The sequence below is a fragment of the Tripterygium wilfordii genome, chromosome 17 (genome assembly GCF_013401445.1).
Source record: "Tripterygium wilfordii isolate XIE 37 chromosome 17, ASM1340144v1, whole genome shotgun sequence".
NCBI classification, from domain to species: domain Eukaryota; kingdom Viridiplantae; phylum Streptophyta; class Magnoliopsida; order Celastrales; family Celastraceae; genus Tripterygium; species Tripterygium wilfordii.
The window spans coordinates 10,931,290-10,956,287 of record NC_052248.1 but is presented as its reverse complement, the minus strand read 5'-3'; the positions used below and the strand labels follow the sequence as shown (position 1 = coordinate 10,956,287).

Sequence of the window (24,998 nt, the reverse complement as noted above, 5' to 3'; positions counted from 1 at the left end):
TTTTGAATCTCGTGTCTTATGTCCTAAGTGATTCTAAATCGTTGGATGCAAAGTGTGTAACATGTTATCTCATTTTTAAAAGATCCGATGATTAAATACATGATCCAACAATCAAAATCCTTACATATTTTCTATTTATTATTTTAAGAAAATATTTTATAGCTCAAAAATGAGGAACTGTATGGGCTGCTATTATTTTACAAAGGCAGCCTACCCCACTCCATAACTATAAGACTATCACAAGTTCACAACGTCATAAAGAAATAGTTTTTCAACAATAAAGAGCCATGGACACAGACCACCAGAAAGCTAATAAAACCCATTACTTCCAAATCCGAAATTATATGCCGGAGGCATTGCAGCAGGAGGAGGCACCACATTGGGATCGAAATCGAACACATTACCATTGAGCCCTGCAGTAAGAAGCATGACTTGACCAGGACCAAAAGACTGGGTGCCATTGTTCAAGTTTTGAAAAAGAATAGTTTGAGATTGTTTTGCCACATTTTTCTGAAGCTCCTCCAAGGCGAGCTTCAATTGTCCCAGTTGTTCTTTGTTCATTTCACTCATTGGATTCTGCCACCAGCACTCTGCCTGGTTAGCCTTCCTCATCTTGCTAAGTTCTTGCGCTCTCTTCTTTTCCATATCAAGCTGCTCGAGCACCTGAAATGACTTTTTAGGTTAGGATGTTAAAATCACTAGAGTACAAAAGCTATGATTTCTAGCCTCCACACAGAAAAATCGATCTTTTAACAAGATCAAATAACCTTATCAACCATATTTTTAAAACTCCCCAATTTATTTATCTTTTCTTTTTACTTAGATTGAAAATTGTCTGACCACCCAAAATGAATTTAATAAATTTCTAAAGGTGGAAACCATTCCTTTTTCTTTTTAAAAAACAAGCCAATTTATTTATTTTTTCATTTTATCATCGAACTTGGATATGACCAAGTTGAGTATATATCTTAACATAATTTAATATTAGTTGCAAAAAATAAACTAACTTTTAAGTCGTGAAATAAGCTGCAGGTCTTTCGTGAATTGGTCAAAAAGAATATATATCCATCATCCCCTTTTTCCTTGCACAATTTGAGATTTACCTCCACAAGTGTATCAATCGGCATAGCGTCTGAAAAACTTATTACGGTAATAATATCGACAGTATACTTATGCTGAAAAATTATTTTAAATATCAGTTTGGATCGACCAGTTCAACTTGTTGAACCGGGTATTGATCAATTCATCAATACGATTCAATTTAAAATATTGGGTTGTACTGTGCTGATCAAAAATCGATTGAACCAGATGGTTTTCCTGATATTGAAATTTTTTATATACATATTCTTTAAAACTAAAATGAACTTTTTAGAAAATTTAAACTAATACCTGAAGTTTTCAAAAAGAGTCCTTTAGTGAATTTTTTAATAGGGACATCTAATGATAAATTCCTTCTACTTTTCAAAATCAATTTTTTTGTGCCAAAGAAGCCCCTCTACTTTGAACAGTGAACCACATTAGCCCTTCCGTCCCGTTTTTCGTTAAATATTGTTGTCATTGCAATTAATGAATGACATGTAATTTTTTTAAAAAAAATTTAATACTCCACATGTAATCCAAATGTCATTGACCAATAATTTACATTATTAAATTCAGATGAGGAAAGAAATTCTGGAAACTTTAGCTTATTGATATTTTGGAGCCCTTGTACTTTCAGAAATGGAACAAATAAGCCCCTACGGTTTTAAAAAATGGGTCAATTGACTCCCTTATTTCAATCAGTTACATAATGCCCTGTGGTTTAAATCTGGCAACAAAAAAACCAGGAAGATAGTTCCTAAACCAATAATTGAAACCCACATAATAAAACATCAAAACGAAACCCCGTATGCCAAACATAACCCCATTTCGAAACCCCAAAACCTACATCCCAACCGAAATCGCTAATCCCAAAAAACTTGCATTTGAGAGCTGAAAAAGTTGGAGAAGATAGCTGAAAACAATATCCCTGAGCATGGAGACATGAATATGTACTTGGGAAAAGTGGGAATTGAGAGTTGCAACCGATTGACCGAATAAGAAGAATGAGGGGCCTGTAGGACGAGGTGCGCAAAAGCTGCACCTTTCTTTAGATTTTGTGTTTTATTTTTGTATTTATTTCTTTGTTATTTTTTTAAAAACAGGTTATAATTTACACCTATTTTCCTCTTTTACTTAAAACTTAGGCATGTCAACAAATGGGATCCATGTCAGCAATATTTGACAGAAAATTAGACGAAAGGACTAACGTGATCCACTTTTCAAAGTAGAGGGACTACATTGACAGGGAAAAAAAATTTAACGGCTCAGGTTGCCCATTCTAAAAAGTAGAGGGGCTTTATCATTACTTATCCCTTTTTAATAATGTATTTGACAGTAACCTAAGATTTTATTTAGGAGAGTAATGGTTGTAAAATTCTTTCAATTTTTTCATCATGTGATGTTTATTGTATGGGTTGAAAAATATGTTAAAAATACTATTAGTGAGAATTAAACATGGGCGTAAAAATACTAAGACTTAACCACTAAAGAAACATGATTTTTGTTATTTTGGTCTTGTGCAATATATTTATATCATCTTTGTGTCGATCGACCGGTTGAACCGGATATACCACATACCAATCGATATTTGAAGCACTACTTCCAAACCCAGAACATATGTGAGAGGACACACATCCTTCATATGAAAGTATAGACTCAAAAACTGTGGAAGTTGACAATCATAATAGAGTTTGTCACGCCCCAAACCCGGTAAAAGTGAATAAGAAAAAAGAACAAAAATCATCGACACACACCTACGAACTAGTCAAAGATCCGGCAGCATCTATAGTAGCCAACTTTCTAGAACTATGGTAATCAAGAAACTATTGTGGCTTCAAGGATAAAAATATCTTCCATTTCAGCATAGTTTCTTGGAAACAATGTGAAACTATGCCTTTGTTGGTGTATGGACTTACATGTTTGGCAGATATATATAGTAAACAACATGCAAGATCCATGCTATTTGGCATACAGACTTCAAGCAGTTGATGACAAAGTATCTTACCAGAACTAGATGGACTGTACCTTCTGTCTTTATATCTTTGTGAGTCTTCCAAACATCAATCTGCAAATACAATGTTGCCTTCGAGATATTAATATAACCCAACAATATAATCTTTGGATCCAGATAGGAAATACAAACAAAAATATTGTAAGCTACGCTAACTACAGAGCCAACTTTTTCTTGTTGAAGGTAACTTAATCTTCCTTAAACAATGCAGCTAGCATAAATTTCATCGACTACTATCATCAAACCCCACTATACATAGTGGAGTAAGTCTGATTGCTTGCTATGAGTTATAAGCGAAGTAGTCTCACACATAAATATACCCAACCAACCATGTTTCTGTTTCTGTTTCTCTTTGCTTTTCTTAACCAAGCTTCTTCATTCACCCCAGCTCCATTTCCAGTCCCTCAAATCACCACTGGTTTCAGTTTTGCTTCATTCACCCCAGCAAGTTGCAGTGATGGTAACTTAACTTGCACGGGTTCAGTTACCAGTCACGACGGCTACTTAAGCCTAACTCCAGAGCCACAACCAGGTTATCTAACCTTACCACTAAATCAAGTTGGCAGGGTTCTATACAGATACCCTTTGCTTGCGTGGCCAGCAGTGATCCTTACTAAATTCACGTTCAGGATTCTTACCTCCCCTTATTCAACTGAATCTGCAGACGGACTAACATTTATTATCGCACCAGACAGTAGTCCCTCGCCATCTGACAGCTGTGGTTCCTATCTGGGAATAATGGACCCAGCACAAGACGGTAATATAATGTGAAGCTGTGGTTCCTATCTTTATTATATGATGTAACATCGAAACATACATTATATATTCAACTAAACCAATACATTTGGAGGTAAATGCAGGTCATGCTGGTGGTCAATTAGCTGTGGAGTTTGACACATACAAGAATACAGGAGATTTGGATGCAAATCACATTGCGATTGTCACAAAAAGTGTAATACATCCAATTCAAGCTAGGAGTCTCAATTATACCGGAATTGACCTGACAAGTGGAAGAGACATCAAGGTTCTAATAGTATTGGATGGGAGGACAAAGTCAATTAGAGTGCACATTGGATATGCATCTGATCCAATAGGTGAGACTTTTCTTGAGGTGCCTATTGACATCCCAAATACACTGCCAAGCTTCATCTATGTGGGATTCACAGCATCAACAGGGCTTCTCACTGAGCGTCATCAGATTCTCAACTGGAATTTAGCATCATTTCCAATAAAAAAATGAGGAGAATCAATGCGCAACTAGGGTCATGTGCTACTTCCTGGGATATACATCACACAATAAGAAACACTATCCAATTCTATGCAATTTTTAAATTCTTATGCTTGCAAAAATAAAGGAGGAAGGCTATGTAATCCATTCATATATCAAGTTCAATAAGGAATGGTTATGTCCTTCTCTTATTTTAATCTTTGTCATGAAATTTAGACGTCATTTATTTTCCACCGACTTCCTTATCATGAAAAATGGACATGGCATTTATTTTCCACTGTCTACACCGATTTTTGAGAAGACGGATGGTAATGTTATATTACACTGGTGTGGAGATTATTTGATATCTTCATAAAACGGGTTAAGTGCAAATAGGTCACTGAAAGATAGATTAGTTTGCCAATAGGTCACTCAAAGAAAAAAATTTCAAATTGGATAACTCAATATTTCAATTTTAAGCAATTAGGCCATGGGAATCTAATTCCGATCAATTAGTCGTCGGAATTTGCTTACTTGTCAGTTAACTGCCAATGTGGAGTCGATGACTGGTGGCTTTTTAATGATGTGTTTTTACAACTAATTTTGAAAAAAAAAATCAAATTTACCCACCCACCCCCACCCCCACCCATTCTCTCTTCACTAGAAAACTTCCATCGCAGTCACCCTCTCCACATAGATCTTCTCGAGTGGAATCGAAACTTCTCCAACTTGCTCCCCTTTGTCATTAAGGAGGGCGGAGCTTTTTGAAAACTTGAATCCAAAGACGAGATCCGATGAGATACAGAGTTCCCGAAAATCCCACTCCTCAACAGCAGCAACAAAAAATCAACCAGTATGTTGACTTCTCGACTGCGAAGCCGAACATTGCACCTATTGCAGAGGGAGACCGGATAGTTTACTTGTATTCTCAATCCACTTAAACTCAATCTTCCCCGTCCCCAAACACATAATCTCTAAACTCTAAACAAAGCTTTTCCTATAGAAATCTAATGGCTTCAATCTTGCTATAATGACGGGTGAACAATAGATCTAGGGATTCTTTTTATTCTTCAAGTCCTCATGTGATCAACAGATCTAAGGCTTCAATCTTTTTAGGGAAAATTAGTGATAAGCCCCTCACTTAAAAGTTTTATTCCAATAAGGACACTCTTAAAAGTTTTACTCCATAAAGTCTATAAAGTTTAAAACACTATTCCATAAAGGATAAAATGTTAAAATATGTGGTTTTATTGCCTAAAATATCCTCATCTTCATCCTTAAACATGGCACACTTCTCCTACATGTGATTCATCTTTGACCTCCATTGGAAGCTTCGTCTCCACCGCCAGAAGCTTCATCTCCGGCCCTCATGACTTATTCAACAATTATATGGCATTTTTTAAGTTAGATTTCATCCCTTTTTTTGTATTCGAACTAGATCTACTCGTACTTGTCACGGGGCTTGTAGATCATGTTGTTTTTCTTCGATCTGTCATCCCATCATTATTTTTTGGTATTTTCTGTGGTGATTTTTTTGGTTTTTGAGTTCTAATTTGAGATCTGCAGACCGCAGGTGATATGTTATCTATTTCGATTAATTTGATATCTATCATATACTATCTGTTTTGCCAAATATTGTTATCTGTCTTGTTAAAATGTTATCTATCTTTAATGAAATGTTATCTGTTTGAAGTTCCAAAAGGACAAAAACATATCATGTGACATATCATAACATATTCGAAACATATATATCTGCATATTCAAATTCGATTTCAAAAGAATATTGACAGATACAAAACAAATATAATATCATATACTAAAGATTGAACAATGCCTTTTCATGTTCGTTCTCTATTTCTCTCTCTAGATCAAAACTTTGCTTTGAAGATCCATATCTACCGAAAGTGAAGGAAGAATAAAGAGCCCCAATCCCGATCTTAGTCGCAAGTAGGAAGAAGAACAAGAAGAGAAATGTCGATCTATGTTGCAAGCAAAGGAAGAAGAGTCGATCGAGGAAGAAGAGAGAAGAAGTAGCGAAGAAAGAAGAAAAAGAGAGGCATTGAAGGCAGGAAGAAGAGAAATGCTGAAGGAAGAAGAAAGAAGAAAGATGGGATATAAATGTTGCTTTTTGTCCTTGATGGGATATAAATGTTGCTTTTTGTTCTTCTACCTAATTTCCCCATCTTTTTATTATTCAATCTTTTTTATTTTGCCTTTTTATATGTGCCACATTTTTTTAAAATTTTTTAAAAAGATTCATATCATTTTTTAAATATATTTTGATATTCCACATGGCTTTTTAAATTAAATTTTATTTTATATTTGGACAAATGTGACATGTCAGCAATTTTCAGTGTTAAATCGATTGAAAATTGATCGAAATGACCCAATTGATTAAAATTGGAACATTGAGTGACTCAATTTGAAAATTTTTTCTTTGGGTGATCTAATTGCAAACTGACCTATTTTTCAGTGACTTAGTTGCACTTAACCCTTCACAAAACAGACTATAAGAAACTCAAAGTTTAGCTTAACGATATAGAAAATGAAATCAATAGAAAAATAAATGGCAAATAGATCATCTAAGAGATTCCAACCAAAGAGCCTCACTTAGTATGTAGAGTCACCCAAAGGTAGCCCAGATTGCCGGAGATGAATCATGTTAACCCAAATTGAACTCCTCGCAGTTCGCATTAGCGTTCACCAATTTGACAAGCAATTGGAATGGTTTTATAGGCCCATGGACTTCCTCTTGTTTACATGAGTCATCATTGGGTTCGTTTTTGGGAAATTAGGATTGGTTTGTAGCAAAAGAATTTCACTTTATTGTCCATAAAAAAATTCAAAATCAATGGCCTTTCCTTTGACTTTGACCAATCTTGTTAAATGCCATAATTTTTTTAAAAAAATTAAATTAAGTGACTTGTACATTAGTAGAGGTGTAATGTGAGCCGACTCTAATGGCTTTAGAGTCGGGTTTGAGCGACGAGTTAGGTGGGCCTCGCGACGAGTTAGGTGGGCCTACGAGGCCCACCTACTACTTAATAGTAACCAAAGTATTTGGCGCTAGAGCGACTCTAGAGGCACTCGAATGATACAGAATTATGAATTTGGACAGAGTTTTTGACGATTGTGACTCTAAATCCACGCCCTACAGTGGATACAAAGGTTACATTTGGCAAAATTTATTGATTGTCAAAATAAATTATGTTATTAGTTGTGAAAAATAAACTAACTTTTAAGTCATGAAATAAGCTGCAGGTCTTTCGTGAATTGGTCAAAGTTGGTTGCTCATAAGAAAAAAAAGCGGGCTTGGAATCGGTTCTCTATAGAAAAAGAATGGAGCGCTACTTTTTAATTAGAAGCAGTGTTTTGGTTAGGAGAGGGAGTCTTATTGAAGGAAATTTATATGTGAAAACTACGACAAATTTAAGAATTTTATCATCTATGGGCCAGTAAAAACTCACCATTGTGACTACCTAACATAGCTTGATTTGGAAACCATATCTTGTTTCTTGACCTTGCAAGAAATCAGAGCATAACCTCAAAAAATTCACCAATCAGTAGTATATAGGGACTATTGGGATATCATGTCCAATCAGCATCACAATAAGTTGTCAAGGTCTAACAAAAAAGCCACGTCTGGAATAGCCCAATAAACTAAACTCCCAACTAATTGATGGTAAAAAATGGGTCAAAAAGAATATCCATCAGCCCATTTTTCCTTGCACAATTTGAGATTCACCTCCATAGGTGTTTCAATCGGCGTAGCATCTGAAAAACTTATTACGGTAATATTATCGACAGTATACTTATGCTGAAAAATTATTTTAAATATCGGTTTGGATCGACCAGTTCAACCTGTTGAACCGGGCATTGATCAATCCATCAATACGATTCAATTTAAAATATTGGGTTGTACTGTGCTGATCAAAAACCGATTGAACCAGATGGTTTTCCTGATATTGAAATTTTTTATATACATATTCTTTAAAACTAAAATGAACTTTTTAGAAAATTTAAACTAATACCTGAAGTTTTCAAAAAGAGTCCTTTAGTGAATTTTTTAATAGGGACAACTAAACATAAAGTCCTTCTACTTTTCAAAATCAATTTTTTTGTGCCAAGAAGCCCCTCTACTTTGAACAATGGACCACATTAGCCCTTCCGTCCAATTTTTCGTCAAATATTGTTGTCATTGCAGTTAGTGAATGACATGTAATTTTTTAAAAAAAAATTTGATACTCCACATGTAATCCAGATGTCATTGACCAATGATTTACATTATTAAATTCAGATGAGGAAAGAAATTCTGGAAACTTTAGCTTATTGATATTTTGGAGCCCTTGTACTTTCAGAAATGGAACAAATAAGCCCCTACGGTTTTAAAAAATGGGTCAATTGACTCCCTCATTTCAATCAGTTACAAAATGCCCTGTAATTTAAATCTGGCAATAGAAAAACCAAGAAAATAGTTCCTAAACCAATAATTGAAACCCACGTAATAAAACATCAAAACCAAACCCCGTATGCCAAACATAACCCCATTTCGAAACCCCAAAACATACATCCCAACTGAAATCGCTAATCCCAAAAAACTTGCATTTGAGCACTGAAAAAGTTGGAGAAGATAGCTGAAAACAATATCCCTGAGCTTGGAGACATGAATACGTACTTGGAAAAAGTTAGCAATTGAGAGTTGCAACTGATTGACCGAATAAGAAGAATGAGGGGGCTGTAGGACGAGGTGCGCAAAAGCTGCGCCTTTCTTTTGATTTTGTGTTTTATTTTGGTATTTATTTCTCTGTTATTTTTTAAAAACAGGTTAAAATTTACACCTATTTTCCTCTTTTACTTATAACTTAGCCATGTCAACAAATGAGGTCCATGTCAGCAATATTTAACAGAAAATTGGACGGAAGGGCTAACGTGATCCACTTTTCAAAGTTGAGGGACTTCTTAGGCAGGAAAAAAAATTTAAAGGCTCAGGTTACCCATTTTAAAAAGTAAAGGGGCTTTATCAGTACTTATCCCTTTTTAATAATGTATTTGACAATAACCTAAGATTTTATTTAGGAGAGTAATGGTCGTAAAATTCTTTCAATTTTTTCATCATGTGATGTTTATTGTATGGGTTGAAAAATATGTTAAAAATACTATTAGTGAGAATTAAACATGAGCGTAAAAAATACTGAGACTTAACCACTAAAGGAACATGATTTTTGTTATTCTGGTCTTGTGCAATATATTTATATTATCTTTGTGTCGATCGACCGGTTGAACCGGATATACCACATCCTTCATATGAAAATATAGACTCAAAAACTGTGGAAGTTGACAATCATAATAGAGTTTGTCACGCCCCAAACCCGGTAAAAGTGAATAAGAAAGAAGAACAAAAATCATCAACGCACACCTACGAACTAGTCAAAGATCCGGCAGCATCTATAGTAACCCACTTTCTAGAACTATGATAATCAAGAAACTATTGTGGCTTCAAGGTTAAAAATATCTTCCATTTCAGCATAGTTTCTTGGAAACAATGTGAAACTATGCCTTTGTTGGTGTATGGACTTACATGTTTGGCAAATATATATATAGTAAACAACATGCAAGATCCATGCTCTTTTGGCATATAGACTTCAAGCAGTTGATGACAAAGTATCTTACCAGAACTAGCTCCCACAATATTTTTCAAATTTTGTAGTCTGTGCCGTCTGGCTATTTCAAAAGTAGAATTATAAATAAACACAAAAGTACCTTAGCTTCCATTCATTTGCTTATGCGGGATAGGTTCCCTGTTGAAAGACGGATTGAAATGTCTTAAGTCTTTCTAGATGGATTGTACCTTCTGTCTTTATATCTTTGTGAGTCTTCCAAACATCAATCTGCAAATACAATGTTGCCTTCGAGATATTAATATAACCCAACAATATAATCTTTGGATCCAGATAGGAAATACAAACAAAAATATTGTAAGCTACGCTAACTACAGAGCCAACTTTTTCCTGTTGAAGGTAACTTAATCTTCCTTAAACAATGCAGCTAGCATAAATTTCATCGGCTACTATCATCAAACCCCACTATATATAGTGGAGTAAGTCCGATTGCTTGCTATGAGTTATAAGCGAAGTAGTCTCACACATAAATATAGCCAACCAACCATGTTTCTGCTTCTGTTTCTCTTTGCTTTTCTTAACCAAGCTTCTTCATTCACCCCAGCTCCATTTCCAGTCCCTCAAATCACCACTGGTTTCAGCTTTCCCTCATTCACCCCAGCAAGTTGCAATGATGGTAACTTAACTTGCACGGGTTCAGTTACCAGTCACGACGGCTACTTAAGCCTAACCCCAGAGCCACAACCAGGTTATCCAACCTTACCACTAAATCAAGTTGGCAGGGTTCTATATAGATACCCTTTGCTTGCGTGGCCAGCAGTGATCCTTGCTAAATTCACGTTCAGGATTCTTACCTCCCCTTATTCAACTGAATCTGCAGACGGACTAACATTTATTATTGCACCATGCAGTAGTCCCTCGCCATCTGACAGCTGTGGTTCCTATCTTGGAATAATGGATCCAGCACAAGACGGTAATATAATGTGAAGCTATGGTTCCTATCTTTATTATACGATGTAACATCGATACATACAGTATATATTCAACTAAACCAATACATTTGGAGGTAAATGCAGGTCATGCTGCGGGTCAATTAGCTGTGGAGTTTGACACATACAAGAATACAGGTGATTTGGATGCAAATCACATTGCGATTGTCACTAAAAGTGTAATACATCCAATTCAAGCTAGGAGTCTCAATTATACCGGAATTGACCTGAAAAGTGGAAGAGATATCAAGGTTCTAATAGTATTGGATGGGAGTACAAAGTCAATTAGAGTGCACGTTGGATATGCATCTGATCCAATAGGTGAGACTTTTCTTGAGGTGCCTATTGACATCCCAAATACCCTGCCAAGCTTCATCTATGTGGGATTCACAGCATCAACAGGGCTTCTCACTGAGCGTCATCAGATTCTCAACTGGAATTTAGCATCATTTCCAATCAAGAAGTGAGGAGAATCAATGCACAACTAGTGTCATGTGCTACTTCCTGGGATATACGTCACACAATAAGAAACGCTATCCAATTCTATGCAATTTTTAAATTCTTAAGCTTGCAAAAATAAAGGAGGAAGGCTGTGTAATCCATTCATATATCAAGTCCAATAAGGAATGGTGATGTCCTTCTCTTATTTTAGTCCTTGTCATGAAATATAGACGTCATTTATTTTCCGCCGTCTTCCTTATCATGAAAAATGGACATGACATTTATTTTCCACTGTCTACACCGATTTTCAGAAGACCGATGGTAATGTTATATTACATTAGTGCAGAGATTATTTGATATCTTCACAAAACGGGATAAGTGCAAATAGGTCACTGAAAAATAGATTAGTTTGTAAATAGGTCACTCATAGAAAAAAATTTCAAATTGGGTAACTCGATATTTCAATTTTAAGTAATTAGGCCATAGGAATCTAATTCCGATCAATTGATCGTCGGAATTTGCGTACTTGTCAGTTAACTGCCAATGTGGAGCCGATGACTGGTGGCTTTTTAATGACGTGTTTTTACAATTAATTTTGAAAAAAAAAATCAGATTAACCCACCCACCCTCACCCCCACCCATTCTCTCTTCACTAGAAAACTTCCATCGTAGTCACCCTCTCCATCTGAGATCTTGTCGACTGGAATCGGAACTTCTCCAACTTGCTCCCCTTTGTCATTAAGGAGGGCGGAGCTTTTTCAAAACTTGAATCCAAAGACGAGATCCGCCGAGATACAGAACTCCAGAAAATCCCACTCCTCAACAGCAGCAACAAAAAATCAACCAATATGTCGACTTCTCGACTGCAAAGCCGAACATTGCACCTATTGTAGAGGGAGACCGAACAGTTTAGTTGTTTTCTCAATCCGCTTAAACTCAATCTTCCCCATTGCGATTGTCACTAAAAGTGTAATACATCCAATTCAAGCTATAGGAGTACAAAGTCAATTAGAGTGCACGTTGGATATGCATCTGATCCAATAGGTGAGACTTTTCTTGAGGTGCCTATTGACATCCCAAATACCCTACCAAGCTTCATCTATGTGGGATTCACAGCATCAACAGGGCTTCTCACTGAGCGTCATCAGATTCTCAACTGGAATTTAGCATCATTTCCAATCAAGAAATGAGGAGAATCAATGCACAACTAGTGTCGTGTGCTACTTCCTGGGATATACATCACACAATAAGAAACGCTATCCAATTCTATGCAATTTTTCAATTCTTAAGCTTGCAAAAATAAAGGATGAAGGCTGTGTAATCCATTCATATATCAAGTCCAATAAGGAATGGTGATGTCCTTCCCTTATTTTAGTCCTTCTCATGAAATATAGACGTCATTTATTTTCCGCCGTCTTCCTTATCATGAAAAATGGACATGGCATTTATTTTCCACTGTCTACACCGATTTTCAGAAGACGGATGGTAATGTTATATTACATTAGTGCGGAGATTATTTGATATCTTCACAAAACGGGTTAAGTGCAAATAGGTCACTGAAAAATAGATTAGTTTGTAAATAGGTCACTCAAAGAAAAAAATTTCAAATTGGGTAACTCAATATTTCAATTTTAAGCAATTAGGCCATGGGAATCTAATTCCGATCAATTGATCGTCAGAATTTGCTTACTTGTCAGTTAACTGCCAATGTGGAGCCGATGACTGGTGGCTTTTTAATGACGTGTTTTTACAATTAATTTTTCAAAAAAAAATCAGATTAACCCACCCACCCTCACCCCCACCCATTCTCTCTTCACTAGAAAACTTCCATCGCAGTCACCCTCTCCATCTGAGATCTTGTCGACTGGAATCGGAACTTCTCCAACTTGCTCCCCTTTGTCATTAAGGAGGGCGGAGCTTTTTCAAAACTTGAATCCAAAGGCGAGATCCGCCGAGATACAGAACTCCAGAAAATCCCACTCCTCAACAACTGCAACAAAAAATCAACCAATATGTCGACTTCTCGACTGCAAAGCCGAACATTGCACCTATTGTAGAGGGAGACCGAATAGTTTAGTTGTTTTCTCAATCCGCTTAAACTCAATCTTCTCCATCCCTAAACTCTAAACGAAGCTTTTCCTACAAAAATCTAATGGCTTCAGTCTTGCTATGAGGACGGGTGAACAACATATTGTCGCAATCGGAGTCACGATGTGGACCGGCGATGGAGGATAAAAAACGTTTAAAGTCGCCACCAATTGGTTTAAGGTGCAATTGGACACCGTTAAGACCTGCGAACCAGAGAAAAGGGGTACGGGGATCGATTGAGTGTGAGTAAGGTGTTAGGCACCCCACAACTCTCGTTTGAAAACGGTTACCCTAATTAATTTAATGGCTATCTCATGGAAACTTGCTCTTTACAAGATATAATTGTTTTGTGAAAAAGTTTGTATGAAAAATACTATCAACTTATGATAGTTTTTGGAAAACAGTTTGGAATATTACTATCAACTTTTGATAGTTTATTTTTTAGAAATGCACTACCAACTTTTGGTAGGTTTAATGAAAATATACTACCAACTTTTTGGTAGGTTTAATGAAAATATACTACCAACTTTTTGGTAGGTTTAATTTTAAATACCAACTTATGGTATAAATGATCTATTGAGAAAATGTCACCTATCAATTTAAATTATTATTGTCAACTTATGACAAACTTATAAATGAAATCAAATAAGGCCCATAATCCAAATAAAGGGAATCAACTTATGATTTCCTTAATTGAAATGACCTACATTCAATTTTAAACTCATACACTCATAATTAATGTACAAAGAGGGGTCTAATAGGTATTCAAATATAATATCAAACCAAATCCATATTTAAAGATTCACATACACATATAAACATATATACAATATACACAACCATACCATGTACACATACACACATATACACATATAAAGTATACACGCACAATCCCACGGTATATACACACACATATATACACTGTATATATATACACACGAACAAAACCATATATACACATACAACATATATATATACAGTCAGACAATATATATATATATACGCACCACCTATACACGCACACACACTGCATATAATATATACACACATACATATATACATATAAACTCATATATATACACATATATGTATCTGAAAGAAATGGAGAAGCCACCGTATATCAAACATCAAGAACCCGAACCAGAACCAATATAAACAATATAAACACTGCAGATATAAATGATAAACGATAAATAATATAGGACCCGAACCAGAGGCAATACAATATAAACAACACAGAATATAAACAGAGGCAAGTATAATCAAAGAAACCGAACCAGCCAACACAGATCAATCGGATTGAGTGCAGGGTATTACCTTCCGTGAAGTAGAACCGAGTGACTTTCTCCCTTTCTACTTACTCTATACAGTGCTTCTCTCTGTCAAGAACCCCTTTTTCTTTTTTCCTTCTTCTGTTTGTTCGGCTGCTCTTCTTACACCAAAAGCAAAAGCCTTTTTTTTTTTCTCTCCCTCTCTTTTTGTTGTGTGGCTTCCTCTCTTTTTTGTGTGTCTCTCACGCCTCTTTCTTTTCCTCCCCCTCTCAATTGTTGTGCGGCTCTCCCTTTTGTGTGTCCCCTTGAGACTCCCTCTTCTTCCTAAAACCCTATTTTTTCTCTTTTTACCAAAATGCCCCCCTCAAGCCTTATTTTTGATCTCTTTAGAAACTCTAAGAAAAACCCTTTTTGTATTTTCCATTCTTTTTGCAAACGAAAAAGATAAAGATCCCAGCAACTGGGATCCCAGTTATCCCAGTTGCTGAGGTGTATGCACAAGATTCAATGTGCTTGTGATGGGCTCCACATGCACATTATATCTTGTGCATACACCTCAGCAACTGGGATAACTGGGATCCCAGTTGCTGGGATCCATAGCACTTCTGTTTTGCAAAACCCTAAAAATTTGGAACCTTTTCCTTTTTAAGGTTTTATTTCCAAAATCTTTTAATTTCCATATTTTTTAGATAACTTTTAGGGTTTAGTTGCATTGGGCTTGGGTTTGAATTTTTATAGGCTTATGGTCCAAAAATGGGCTTTTACATATTTGTAGGCCTGTGAGCCCAAGAAATAGGTTCTTGGACAGTTATTATTCTTATGTTCTTTTTCATTTTATTTTGCACTATTATTATTATTTTTTAATTCCGCCAGACGGAAACCGGTTACTACACATATCTAAGGATTCTTTTTATTCGTCAAGTCCTCGTGTGGACAACTGATCTAAGGCTTCAATCTTTTTAGGGAAAATTGGTGATAAGCCCCTCACTTAAAAGTTTTATTCCAATAAGGATACTCTTAAAAGTTTTACTCCATAAAGTCCATAAAGTTTAAAACACTATTCCATAAAAGAATAAAATGTTAAAATATATGGTTTTATTGCCTAAAATACTCTCATCTTCATCCTCAAACATCGCACACTTCTCCTACATGTGATTCATCTCCGACCTCCGTCGGAAGCTTTGTCTCCGCCGCCGGAAGCTTCATCTCCCCCCTCATGACTTATTCAATAATTATATGGCATTTTTTAAGTTATATTTCATCCCTTTTTTGTATTCGAACTAGATCTACTCATATTCATCACGGGGCTTGTAGATCTTGTTGTTTTTCTTCGATCTGTCATCCCATCATTATTTTTTGGTATTTTCCATGGTGATTTTCGTGATTTTTTAGTTCTGATTTGAGATCTACAGACCGCAGGTGATATGTTATCGGTAACAATTAATTTGATATTTATCATATGCTATCTGTTTTGCCAATTGTTATCTGTCTTGTTAAAATGTTATCTGTCTTTTTGAAATGTTATCTGTTTGAAGTTCCAAAATGACAAAAACATATCACGTGACATATCAGAACATATTCGAAACATATATATCTGCATATTCAAATTCAATTTCAGAAGAATATTGACAGATACAAAACAGATATAATATCATATACTAAAGATAGAACAATGTCTTTTCATGTTCGTTCTCTATTTCTCTCTCTAGATCAAAACTTTGCTTTGAAGATCCATCTCTACCTAAAGTGAAGGAAGAATAAAGAGCCCCAATCCCGATCTTAGTCGCAAGGAGGAGGAAGAAGAAGAAGAGAAATGTCGATTTATGTCGCAAGCAAAGAAAGAAGAGTCTATCGAGGAAGAAGAGAGAAGAAGTAGCAAAGAAAGAAGAAAAAGGGAGGCGTTGAAGGAAGGAAGAAGACAAACGCTGAAGAAAGAAGAAAGATAGGATATAAATGTTGCTTTTTGTCATTGATGGGATATAAATGTTGTTTTTTATCCTTCTACCTATTTCCCCATCTTTTTATTAGTCAATCTTTTTTATTTTGCCTTTTTATATGTGCCACATTTCTTTAATTTTTTAAAAAGATTCATATCATTTTTTAAATATATTTTGATATTCCACATGGCTTTTTAAATTATATTTTATTTTATATTTGGACAAATGTGACATGTCAACAATTTCCGGTGTTAAATCGATCGGAAGTTGATCGGAATGACCCAATTGCTTAAAATTGGAACATTGAGTGACCCAATTTGAAATTATTTTCTTTGGGTGATCTAATTGCAAACTGGCCTATCTTTGAGTGACCTATTTACACTTAACCCTTCACAAAACAGACTATAAGAAACTCAAAGTTTAGCTTAACGATATAGAAAATGAAATCGATAGAAAAATAAATGGCAAACAGATAATCTAAGAGATTCTAACCAAAGAGCCTCACTTAGTATGTAGAGTCACCCAAAGGTAGCCCAGATTGCTGCAGATGAATCATGTCAACCCAAATTGAACTCCTCGCAGTTCGCATTAGCATTCACCAATTTAACAAGCAATTGGAATGGTTTTGTAGGCCCATGTACCTGCTCCTGTTTGCTTGAGTCATCATTGGGTTCGTTTTTGGGAGATTGGGATTGGTTTGTAGCAAAAGAATTTCACTTTATTGTCCATAAAAAAAATTCAAAATCAGTGGCCTTTCCTTTGACTTTGACCAATCTTGTTAAATGCCATAATTTTTTTAAAAAAATTAAATTAAGTGACTTGTACATTAGTAGAGGTGTAATGTGAGCTGTTCTGGACCGTTGTTGGGGTGCGTCGGGCAGGCCCGACCCTCGAATGGCTTTAGAGTCGGGTTTGAGAGCCAAGTTAGGTAGGCCTCGTAGGCCCACCTACTACTTAATAGTAACCATAGTATTTGGCGCTAGAGCGACTCTATGGGCACTCGAATGATACAGAATTGTGAAATTGGACAGAGTTTTTGACGATTGTGACTCTAAATTCACGCCCTACAATGGATACAAAGGTTACTTTTGACAAAATTTATTAATTGTCAAAATAAATTATGTTATTAGTTGTGAAAAATAGGCTAACTTTTAACCAGTCAAAAAAGCTACAGGTCTTTCGTGAATTGGTCAAAGGTGGTTGCTCATAAGAAAAAGAGCGGGCTCGGAATCCGTTCTCTATAGAAAAAGAATGGAGCGCTACTTTTTAATTGGAAGTGGTGCTTTGGTTAGGAGAGGGATTCTTATTAAAGGAAATTTATATGTGAAAACTACAACATTAACAGTGAGGTATGGCTCCCCACATCTGGAACTTCCTTACTCTCAACTTGTTGGAAAGATATTTAAAGGGCTGGTCAGGTGGATTTGATGCATTATATTATCCTATATCCATAAGCTACTTTTCCTCTTTTGGGCTTTTTTTCCCCTCATTGCTATCCATAGGGGTGAACATGGGTACGTTGGGTTGGGCCGGATTTAGGGAAAAACCTCATCTGACTCGCATAAGGTAGGGTAAGTTTTTCTTCAACCCTTAACCAACCTCATTTGAAGATGGATTGGGTTGGATCGGGTTATTTGTCATTAGTTTAAAATTTTCAATAAAATTCTCCACCTAAATCACTATGGTGTAATTAAAACATAAATGAAGTCTTCACAATATTCAAGAGAAGAAAAGTCTACAAACTCTAACATATATAGACACACACACACATATATATATATGAAACAAACTCAATGTTTGATTCTTGTTAATACTGCATACAAGTATAAAAGTATATATATATATATACTGCATACAGGTCTATACAAGTATAAAATGACATTATATAATAAAATGAGGTCGGATCGGGTTAATATGGGTCGGGTTAAGGTAACTACCTCATCCCACCCGCATAAGATCGGGTTACCCTTTAACAACCCTTATCCAACCCACAACTATGTGGGTAGGGGTCGGGTCATTTGCGGGTTTTGCACAACCCTATAAAATCAAAACCAGCTTATAAAAAAAAATGACTTGCGCTTACATTACATATCATAAAAGGGTGTAAAGTAAGGGGTCTATGTTTACACCATTGATTGAAAACATGTGGTACCCAAAGCAGTGGGCCTCACTTATCATTTCACCCATCCACACCATTAAAAAGTGACAATTATGTTAGACTCTTACTTTAGACCCTTATGTGAGAATCCCTCATATATCAAAATAGTTCAAACATTTGTGAGCCAAGTTTAAGAAGATAGATTTGTAAATCTATTAAAACAAACACAAAGCCATAAATAAAAATAGCATGACTCAATTTTACAGTAATGAAAACAACAAGGGACTGGGGTAGGCTTATAGCAATCCCTCCTCTTCCTCATTTTTATGATTATCAATAATTTTTCAAAAATTCCTAAAAAATAGTAAATATCAATGATTTTGAATCTCATGTCTTATGTCGTGAGTGGTTCTAAACCGTTGGAAACAAAGTGTGTAACATGTTATCTCATTTTTAAAAGATCCGATGATTAAATACATGATCCAACAATCAAAATCTTTACATATTTTCTATTTATTATTTTAAGAAAATATTTTATAGCTCAAAAATAAGGAAGTGTATGGGCCGCTATTATTCTACAATAGCAGCCTACCCCACTCCATAACTATACGACAATCACAAGTTCACAACGTCATAAGGAAATAGTTTTTCAACAATAAAGAGCCATGGACACAGACCACCAGAAAGCTAATAAAACCCATTACTTCCAAATCCGAAATTATATGCTGGAGGCATTGCAGCGGGAGGAGGCACCACATTGGGATCGAAATCGAACACATTACCATTTGCATCTACGTCTGCATCTGCTTTTGAAAGACAAAAAATATCCGAGTCATTAAGCCCTATAGTAGGAAGCATGACTTGACCAGGACCAAAAGACTGGGTGCCATTGTTCAAGTTTTGAAAAAGAATAGTTTGAGATTGTTTTGCCACATTTTTCTGAAGCTCCTCCAAGGCGAGCTTCAATTGTCCCAGTTGTTCTTTGTTCATTTCGCTCATTGGATTCTGCCACCAGCACTCTGCCTGGTTAGCCTTCCTCATCTTGCTAAGTTCTTGCGCTCTCTTCTTTTCCATATCGAGTTGCTCGAGCACCTGAAATGATTTTTTAGGTTAGGATGTTAAAATCACTGAGTACAAAATCTATGATTTTTAGCCTCCACACAGAAAAATCTATCTTTTAACAAGATCAAATAACCTTACCAACCATATTTATAAAACGCCCCAATTTATTTATCTTTTCTTTTTACTTAGATTGAAAATTGTCTAACCACCCAAAATGAATTTAATAAATTTCTAAAGGTGCAAACCATTCCTTTTTCTTTTAAAAAAACACGCCAATTTATTTATTTTTTCATTGTATCATCAAACTTTTTTTTTTTGAAAATATCATTCCATATAAGAAGATGGTACAGAACCTCAGAACTATCGAGACCACAAGGTCTCACCAAATTGAGTATATATCTTAACCATCTAGGTTGGTGGGTTAAAAAAAACTTTAGAACAATGTTCGAATTTATTAAATTTTAAAAGTATCATCCACCAATTCGTTTAATTTCCCAATTTACTTAGTTTGAAAACTTTGTGATCATCCAATGGTCGAATTTAATAAAATTTTGAAGATACCGTCCTCTTTCTTCAAAAAAAAAAAATTAGCGCCAATATATTTCGTTTTTCTTTTTACCTTTGATTGAAAACTTTTTGGCAATTTCTTATAAAAAAAACTATTTGACCATTTCAGTCGAATTTAATAAAATTCTAGGGCTACCATCCTCTTTCTTTGAAAAAAATAGCTCTAATTTACTGCTTCTGAAATCAATTAGCTCTTCAATCAAGATATATACATACCTGCATCAGCTCAGCATTGAGGTCGCGAATAGTATTCTCGCGATAAGATTGTATGAGCTCCGTGGGACCTGAGGTTGTGGGAGCTACTCCATTGACAAAATGTTGAATTACTGAGTCCACAGATTTGTGGCCAAATGAATATGCCTTTTTTCCCGGTGAGAAAACAAGGACAGCCACATCTACACCACAGAGGGTGCAAAGTTCACTAGCTTTCTTAAAAACACCAAATCTACGCTTTGAGAAGGTAACATGGAGATTACTTTCGTCGGTCATTTTCTTTATCTCTATCTTTTGGCGTCCCCTATGAATTCTCTTCATGGTTAACTATGATAAAAAGAAGAAAAGATTATTCAAGAGATGATATGTATAAGTATAACTCGAAAGTATAATTTAGGGTTTCGAATGGATGTCAAGCAATGAATAGAAGAGATCAATTTATAGGGGTATGTTCAAGATGTAACCTACAGCCTTGGTTGGCATTCTCTTGGATGACAATTCATCCATTGTTTTCAAAGAATTTAATTAGTTACTAGTTTTGGTCATAGTATATCCCATGCATATTGTCATATATGGTACGAAAATAATGAAAAAATGGGTAGAAGATATGCCATAATTTGCTGGTTACAGCGCCTTATGACATGCGCATTGTCGTGGAACCTGCAACACAATATAATGGTCTAATTGATAGGTGTAACAAGTAATCCTGAATTGGCCTAGTTGATGTTCACCTAACATTACCACAATGAAAATGGTAATTCAATAACACTACGATCAAGGGTTAGGTATACTTTGTGGATAAACTTGAAGCATATTGATTGATAGTAAATCGAATAATCTCAAATGAGCATATTTTACAATCCAAAACAAGTTTTGGTTGGAATTGTGAAGTTGACTGTCAAACAGTTAAACTCCCATGACCAACAGTTTCAATTTTATTTCCGCACGGGCTTCAACCCGGTCTTTGCTTTCACCAGTGTGGAGCATGCTGGGTTGGTGGCCCGAAATTGGACTTATCCCAGTTGTCTAGTGGACATGTTGGGTTGAGAAATTCTCAGTCACTGAACAAATGTTTCTTACAAAAGGGTACAATTATTGGATGCATTATACACCATGAAAATAAGGAAATTTTAGATTAAGTGTGTTTGTTAAGAATTAAGATCATCTACATGTTCCAATACGTTAGAGATATATGGATAAGCTGACCAACCAGCGGACCAAGCTTAGGACTGTTGGGGTTTTTATCCCTACTAGTAATCTCAGTTTGACTGTTCATGCATTATGTGTTAATTATTTATTATATATGCAGTGGTTGTGTTTTTCTGTTTATCCTTGTGCAGCAATGTATCCTGAGATAGCCTATTCTACTGGACAATTTCAAGTAACTTGATGTAGGCTATGACTTCTATGCTTTGGATCAGGATAAGCACGGGCCAAGTATTCCAGCTCATCAGACATGGATTAGAATATGGGAAAATTCCAGGCCGGTACCACTTGTGAAACTTTTGGACACTTAAGTGCAGTCAAAAAAACTTTATCCCTCTAAGGTACCACTAGTATACTAATTACTTTCTTACCCTTGTCTTCTTTCTCCCACAATAAGTACACTTATCTTCTTCTTGTTGAAAATTTCACAATTTTTTATTTTGGTGAAATTCACAATTATATATTCACTCACTCTCTCCTCTTTACTGAATTGGATTGAAGATCGAGCTTCATCGAATCGATCGAGACAAAAAAGCTCTCTAATTTATTTTGATTTAGGAAAAAAAGTTAAACTTTGGTTGGTATCTTGAATTGAGAGACGAGAAGCTATGGATGCTGACTCGTGGAGCGCTAGTCTTTCATCGTCCTCTAACTGTAAGCGGTATCAATCTGCTCTTCACTTGTGATATGGTTTGCTCGATTGAGACTTCTCTTCATGTTGTTCTATTATTAAAGTTCACAATTTTCTAGAACTGATGGGATTTTGAGATGTTGATGTTCAAAAGTCCCTCACCATAAGACAAAAGTCTTAGATCCGGTCGATTTTGGTGAGGATTCGCTACACCACCACTACCGTTGGACTTCCTTTACTAAGACGCACAATGCCCAGCCAAGTACGGCCTAAAACGGCCACTAGATATGGTTGTTTCGACCAATGTTACTGTTTCAAAACAGTAACATTGGTCGGCCAGTGTTATTAGTTGGAAAAAAACTTCATATCCGAACGATTTCCATGGCGGTTCGCCATACCACCATCACAATTAGACTCCCCTCATTGAAGCACACAATGCCCAGCCAGGTATAGCCCAAAACGGCCACCGGATATGGCCGTTTTAAAACAGTAACATTGGTCAATGAGACTATTTTAAATTAGTAACATTGATCGGTCAGTGTTATCAATGTTACTATTTCAAAACAGTAACATTGGTCGGTCAGTGTTACTATTTGAGAAAACCTGCAAATCCGATCGATTTTAGAGGCGATTCACCATACCACCACTACCATTAGAATCCCCCCACTGAGACTCACAATGCCCAGTCAGGTACGGCCCAAAACGGCCACCGGATATGGCCGTTTTAAAATAGTAACATTGGTCAGTCAATGTTACTATTTCAAAACAGTAACAAGTGTTACCAATGTTACTATTTCAAAACAGTAACGTTGGTCGGTCAGTGTTATAATTTGGACAAAAACTTCAAATCCGGCCGATTTCGATGACAATTTGCAATACCACCATCACTATTAGACTCTCCTCATAGAGACCCATAATGCCCAGTCATATTTGGACCAAAACGACAGCAATAAAAAGAGATGAGAGAGAGAGAGAGAAATACATAGTAAAGAGAGATGTAGTATAGAGAGAGAGACTCAGTAGGAGAGAAAAAGTTGTTGTGATGAGAGAGAGAGCTGCAGTAGGAGAGAGAAAGTTATTGTGATAAGAAAGAGATGCAGTAGAGAGAGAAGATGTAGCGAGATAAGAGAGATGTAGCATATAACAAGTGAGAAAATCATATTAGATCTAATCCTCTTTGAAAAAGGGCAAAAAGGAATAAGATAAAATTTAAATGATTTAAATATTATAAAAAATAAAAATGGACTTATGAGGGATAAAGGTTTTTGGAGTGGATCTAGATGTCCAACAGTTTTAAAAGTGTTATTAATATGTCATTTTCCATTAGAATATTTATGGGCTATAGTGACTTTTGTTAAATACTAGAATAGAGTTGTCTTTTATTAGACACAACCTGTCTAGGTTTTAATTAAAGGAATATTTGAGTTGTAAGTTTCTTAGTTCCAGTTTTAAGGAAGTTCCTTAAAATTAGGTTGAGTGATTCAAGTCATCTTAGGAAATTTGGATCTCAGAAGATTTCAAGTCTAAGGCTATTAGGGTTTCTGAGAAGCTATATATACTTGCCGTCCAAGACTTTCAAGACTATCGAAGTCAGTGCACAAATACAAAGTAGTTTCCTTCGAGCTTCAAATTTATTTTGCTTTATGCGTTTCTAATTGTTGGAGAAGAACCCTGTCATGAGACAGCTCTTGGTGGAGTGTGTCACTTATTGGTGGATTACTAGACAGCCTCTTCTCAACGTGGATACTTTGGTTGCGGCTAGAGTTTGGATAACTAACGTAATTGATGTGTCTTAGGGAACCTACGCTGGATAGTTTATGTACTAAGGTATCTTATGTTAGATTCTTTGTAATCTTTATTCACATAGTGGATTGTTTCCGAGGTTGATCACTTGATAGACTCGAGGTTTTTTCCTGTTGGGTTTTTCTCGTTATTCGATGTGTTTGGTTGCTATTTACTTATTCCGCAAGTTCCATAATATTCCAAGTTCTGCCCTCTTTAGAGGAGGGAAATTTGCTTCAAAAGTTGCCAACAACAAAACTGTAGGGGCAAAACTATGATTTCATAAAACTATAGGGGCAAAACTATCATTTTAGAAAACTTTTGGGGGCAGAACTACAATTTCACAAAACTGTAGGGATAGAGTTGATTGCAGAGGAGACTCGTCTTCGGACCCTTGGTGGCATCAGGCCACCCATAGCACCTTCCAGTTTCTCTGGTGTTCTTGTTGCCACTCCTCCTAGTGCTTCAGTTGCTCGTCCACCTCCCTCAGGCAGACCTATATGCTTCGAAACCATGACAAGAGAAACAGATACTTGTGTATTATTAAATGAGACTATGAGAGTTACAAGAGAAGCATATATATAGAGAGAGGGGGTACAAAGACAAGAATACCCTCAAGCCTAATATAACATAAAACATCCATATATTTCTAACACAATAAATTTGATTTTCTTATTCGTCTATTTAAGTGTATACGCATGTCTAGATTTTTAATCATAGTTAGAACCCTGTAGGCTTACATTCAGCTGGCTAGAATATACGTCGGTTTCTGCTATTGGTATTACCACCCTTTAGTT

At 35.9% G+C, this 24,998-nt stretch overlaps 1 protein-coding gene across 1 annotated transcript; it reads right to left on the bottom strand.

The window, feature by feature from the left end:
* Positions 1 to 309: 309 nt before the first annotated feature.
* On the bottom strand, positions 310 to 24,716 carry LOC119981908 (agamous-like MADS-box protein AGL62). The gene is made up of 3 exons (XM_038825046.1): positions 24,594 to 24,716; positions 20,586 to 20,909; positions 310 to 663 (listed from the first exon to the last, which is right to left on the bottom strand). Exons 1-3 carry the CDS (start codon positions 24,714 to 24,716, stop codon positions 310 to 312), a joined length of 801 nt encoding a protein of 266 aa, XP_038680974.1.
* Positions 24,717 to 24,998: the final 282 nt, after the last annotated feature.

Excerpts from the sequence above, each read along its gene's own strand:
- LOC119981908 (XM_038825046.1), bottom strand. The coding sequence starts at position 24,716 with ATGGTTTCGAAGCATATAGGTCTGCCTGAGGGAGGTGGACGAGCAACT. Across the intron at positions 20,910-24,593 it reads GTGGCCTGATGCCACCAAGG|TTAACCATGAAGAGAATTCA; the intron begins GTCCGAAGACGA and ends TTTTTATCATAG. Across the intron at positions 664-20,585 it reads TCAATGCTGAGCTGATGCAG|GTGCTCGAGCAGCTTGATAT; the intron begins GTATGTATATAT and ends AAGTCATTTCAG.